Here is a 4570-nt window from a genome sequence, read left to right as displayed (position 1 = left end):
AATCGTGACTGATTTTCTCAGAATTGGGTTGGCCAAATTTTGAAATAAAAGTAGTAGTAGAACACTATGCTATACCATTCATACCATTCAAATAACCTTTGGAGATCGACAATTGAACAAAACATATTTGCATGGTTTTTTGGGGTGTCCTTAAACTTATCATCGGTAGTGTACATTTCGGTGATGATGGCAATATCGATGTTTCGTTCGTTGAGGAATTCTAGATGTTATTGCTAGCAAGCGTTCAAATTGGAAATTTTGATGGCTTCACGGTCCATACTTATTGATGAGGGATACTGCAGCATGAAGCTGTTCTGTTCGGGTCTTGCGTTGTAAACAGAGTGTCTGTGTTCTCAATGGTTGGTGAAGGGGGAGCACCTTTCTGCTGTCACGATAAGGAGGTGGAGAGGTGCTTCGACAGGCAGCGGTTGCCGCATATGACTGTTGACTCCAGTTTACAGGACTGTTAGGCACCCTAGCTGTAGGCGGGACCGGTTGTTGAGTGGAAGTGGCGGAAGAACCGGCATTTAGCGCCGTTGCACGATGGCAGGAAAGTTCTGTCCGTTATTTTCTGGCACTCTTCTGCGGCCAGGATGATTCTTCGTAGAGGTTTTATTGTGGATAGCAATGTCTTGCTGGTTGCCCGATGTACTGCACCACAATTGGCACATTTGAGGTCTGCTTCCTCCAATAATTCGCAGATATCAGGTCCGTGTTACTTTACAGCGGAAAGCCTGAACAGCATGCAGTTCGCGCATTGAGTGACATCACGGTAGATTGGCTTGTACTGTTCCCAAATCGCCACGATGTGGAAAATTGCCCGAATGCTCTGAAGGTCCTTCAAGCATGTTCAATTCCTTTCCAGGTGGACCAGATACAGTTGGTCACGGTACTTACGTGAAGCGTCATGACGATTTATCTTGAAAATTTGGATCGGCTTGAGTCCATGTTGCAAGTGTGACTGTTTCCATGTCTGTTTCAGCACCGCCTCAACGGCCTTGTAGTGGTTCATTGCTGGAACCATCAGCTTGATGCCTACACATGCACATGGTGCACTTGAGACCTTTACCAATGTAAAAGTCGAGTTTCTACCGCAAATCTTCTGGGAATCCTTTCACGAAGAACGGTATAACATTCTCCTTCTTTTCCAGGTCGAAGTTTTCCAGGATGGCGTAACGATTGTTGGCCAACAGCTTCTTCGATGCCAATTGTGCACTGGTGGTGTCCGATGGAGATCGTTTCCCGCTTGAAATAGCAGTCGCGTCAACACGCGGTGGTTTTCCCATGCTGGGGTCGGACGATTCTTCACCAAACACCACGAAAAAGGAATGGTGAACAACTCGAGAGAGCGAGTAGAAACCGAACTGTACCGCCTGACGGTCAAGCAGTGAATGATCTCGACATACAGTACTCTAAACGCGAGGACTTTAAACACATCCTAAAGCAGTCATTAATCGATAACCAACCAGGAAGGAGAAAGGAAAAAACGTCAGCTTTCAGGGCGGAGGATTTCCCGTCTCTTAAGCTGGGTTTAGACTAGGCAAGTCAAATGATCAACTCAGTTGAATTCAATTGGCTTGAAAAGTTGAGCCTGGTTCAACTTTTTTCAATTCAAGTGAGTTGATCAAGTCAGTTGAATGGCATGGTTTACACGTTCAATTGGCATTCAAGGCAGTTGAATTCAATAGACTTGATCAATTGACTTGCCCTGTCTAAACCCAGCATTAGTGATCTTCGTAAGTAGCGCAAAATCCCGAGCAGATTCAAGTCTTTGGTAAGTTTATCATCCAGTAAGGCGTCTAAGCCGCTAACTATCGTCACCTAGAATGTTTTTTTTTTCTTTTTCCTCTGTTTGGGACCTAACTCTACTACAGTTGTTATTATTGCATTTATCGCAAGGATCGGACTCTAATTGAAAAGTCCCGCTCTTTATATCCTTCGGAGTGTTGAAACACCCTACAAAAGCGCTCCCCTTTGTCAGTCAAAATTGGATTCCTTAATAACAAAATTAATTGTTTCAAGATCATCCTTGGTGGGAAAAGCCGAGTCTTGTCACTATCAACAAGGCATAAAAAGTAACAAGGTTCCTTTGATTACTAAGAAATCCTGTTCCCCAAGTTTGAAGTAGTCAGTACTAGGAATCGGTGGTAGATCTTACATCCCGTAACGTACCGCAAAAAGGTGATCTACCCACGTAACGGGGCACTTGGAATGCTTACTCTGAGCAAAACAGATTGAGCTTCCATTTGAGCAAACACACAAAATTCGACTTGTTGGCAACTCAAATGCAGGGAACTGATTGTGATTCGAACTATAAGCGAATAGCTTCGTATTGTTCACAAAAAACGAGCGTGCACGAATGATTTTCATACTTAGAATACTACGTTAGAAATCCAGTTCATGTATTATACAAATTAGGCGAGTAATGTTGATATAAAACCTGAAGGCTTGCAATACCAAAGTTATGCACAATTCACGAACAAAATGCTATTGTTAAAAAACTACTTTCAGTGTATATTAAAAATAACAGAGTTAAATGCCCTACTATTTGTAAATTATTTCGATTACTGTATAACAGAATCTATATAAACGGTGGATTTATTATAGGATTTGCATTGAGAAACTGTAAGAGCAGCAAGCATGTATCAGTTGAGTGTTGTTTTTGGTTTTCTTTTTGTTTAAATATAACTGTTGCTGAAAATTACAATTGGTTACTGTACAGGATCTAATATTCAGCAGTTTATTTTATTCATCGATTTCACTTTTTGTAAAAACGCCTATATCGCCAGTGTTGATCTTTCTTATTTCTTCTTTGATCCATTCGGTGTGCAAGCTGTTTCTAACATAGACTCCAGGAATATCAGTCTGCCCACAGCCAATTCCCCACGCAACGATACCAGCTTGGTAGTATTTGTTCTGAAAACCCGGCACTGGACACATTAGAGGTGATCCACCATCCCCGGTACAAGTATCCACTCCGTCTTGTCCACCGGCACAGATGAAGGATTCATGCAGTCGAAACTTTGGGCCTAGATTCGTGGTTTTCAGTGCCGATTGGCAATCGTGTTTAGAAACCATGGGAAGCTGAATCTTTTTCAAAATAGCTTGTGAATTTTCTGAGACAAAATCTGCTTTTCCCCAACCAGTTGCGAAACAACTGTTACTATTGAAAGCCAAATTCTGCGGTGGCAAGCATATCAACTGGATGTGCTCATTCGCAACGAATGGGTTCTCCAGAACAAGCAAAGCTAAATTATGAAACAGAAGCTCGTGATGGAAGTTAGGATGAAAAATAACTTGTTCTACGCGTTGTTCCTGTGGGAAAGATAGTACTTAATTGATTGCTTTAAATTATCTTACACAGTTAAGCCTACCTGGTAATCAAGAACTTCGTTCTTTGTCATTATGTCCCATTCGCCTGCACGGGCAATCAAAGTTTCTGGGTTCTGGTTCATCACACAGTGCGCTGCGGTAAGTACTACATTAGGTGCAATCAATGATCCTCCACAAATATACTTTGAACTGGGTTCCGTTAGCTCTACTTGAGATTCTTCTGTCTGCATGATAGCGATCACCCATGGAAATTCACCAAACTCTGTTTCGTTTTGATTGGCATGAATAATGTGGAAACCAATGCCATCTTGGTTTCTTATTCCACAATCACGGAACGTTTTAATGGGCGCCAGTTCACAGCCTTGCTTTACATCCCGAACTACAGGTATAACATCTTCCTTAGGACAACATACTTCTAGATAATGATTACACAGCACTTCCACATCATCGCTCGAAAACCTTGAAAAATAAATTAACGCAATGATGGAAGGAACAGCTCATTAAATTTGGTAAATACCTCAAATCCACGAGGTTGACTGATCCAAAATCACTTCTACACTGCGCCAGAGGTACACAAAGTCCATCACACTAAAAATAAGACCTTATTTAATTAAAAGAAAATCACAATTACGAAGATATTTGTTACAAACCGGGTTATTCGAAAATATTGTATCGGAAAATGCGAACGCTACCAAATATCCAAACAAAACAGCTTGGAAGTATAAAAATCGATCGTGTGATGTACTGAGCGGCATTTCGGAACTGAATAGAGAGCTGATTGTGTTGCGGTTTAAATGTGATTTTACTGTTTGAAAGCAAGTGAAAAGTATAGTGATGGAGAGCAAAAAACTGAATTAATCCAGCAATGGCGATTTCTACTCTCCTTACATATTCAAATTCTTATGAAGTATCAGAACATTTCCAGATGATATTATGATCTGACATAACCTTGTCTGGGCTACAAAATGGTGATTTGACAACCTGGAAGGAGCGGGGTACCTATCTCCAGTCCGCACAAGTCCCTACTTCACGCCTCCACGAGTATTATGATTACAAAAGACTACCAGCTGAAACCAGCTAATCCGACAATAGCAAAGTGAGGAGGTGCCGCGCTACACTGGTGCGGTAATCATGGCATGGCGGTAGATGAAATGCTTCACCAATCCGAGAATCTGTTCACCACGGAGGTCCGGCTCAAACATTGGCTGAATAAGAAAAGCTCTTCCTCGGAAGCTAC

The 4570-nt window shown here is 41.8% G+C and overlaps 1 protein-coding gene across 1 annotated transcript; it reads right to left on the bottom strand.

The window, feature by feature from the left end:
* Positions 1 to 2745: 2745 nt before the first annotated feature.
* Positions 2746 to 4101, bottom strand: LOC135712367 (phenoloxidase-activating factor 2-like). Its single transcript, XM_065235360.1, has 4 exons — positions 3984 to 4101; positions 3851 to 3921; positions 3375 to 3792; positions 2746 to 3315 (listed from the first exon to the last, which is right to left on the bottom strand). Exons 1-4 carry the CDS (start codon positions 4086 to 4088, stop codon positions 2746 to 2748), a joined length of 1164 nt encoding a protein of 387 aa, XP_065091432.1. The 5' UTR covers positions 4089 to 4101.
* Between the last annotated feature and the right edge of the window lie 469 nt (positions 4102 to 4570).

The sequence above is a fragment of the Ochlerotatus camptorhynchus genome, unplaced genomic scaffold (genome assembly GCF_037179485.1).
Source record: "Ochlerotatus camptorhynchus isolate MF236.1 unplaced genomic scaffold, CSIRO-AGI_Acam_v1.1 ptg000474l, whole genome shotgun sequence".
Lineage (NCBI taxonomy): Eukaryota > Metazoa > Arthropoda > Insecta > Diptera > Culicidae > Ochlerotatus > Ochlerotatus camptorhynchus.
Note: the sequence above shows the minus strand (reverse complement) of the source record. Positions and strands in the feature narration are given on the sequence as shown.

Bases quoted from the DNA above. Each gene is read 5' to 3' on its own strand.
- LOC135712367 (XM_065235360.1), bottom strand. From the start codon at position 4,088: ATGCCGCTCAGTACATCACACGATCGATTTTTATACTTCCAAGCTGTT. The intron at 3,922-3,983 runs GTTTGTAACAAA...TCTTATTTTTAG, and splicing joins CAATATTTTCGAATAACCCG to TGTGATGGACTTTGTGTACC. The intron at 3,316-3,374 runs GTAGGCTTAACT...TCTTTCCCACAG, and splicing joins ACGAAGTTCTTGATTACCAG to GAACAACGCGTAGAACAAGT.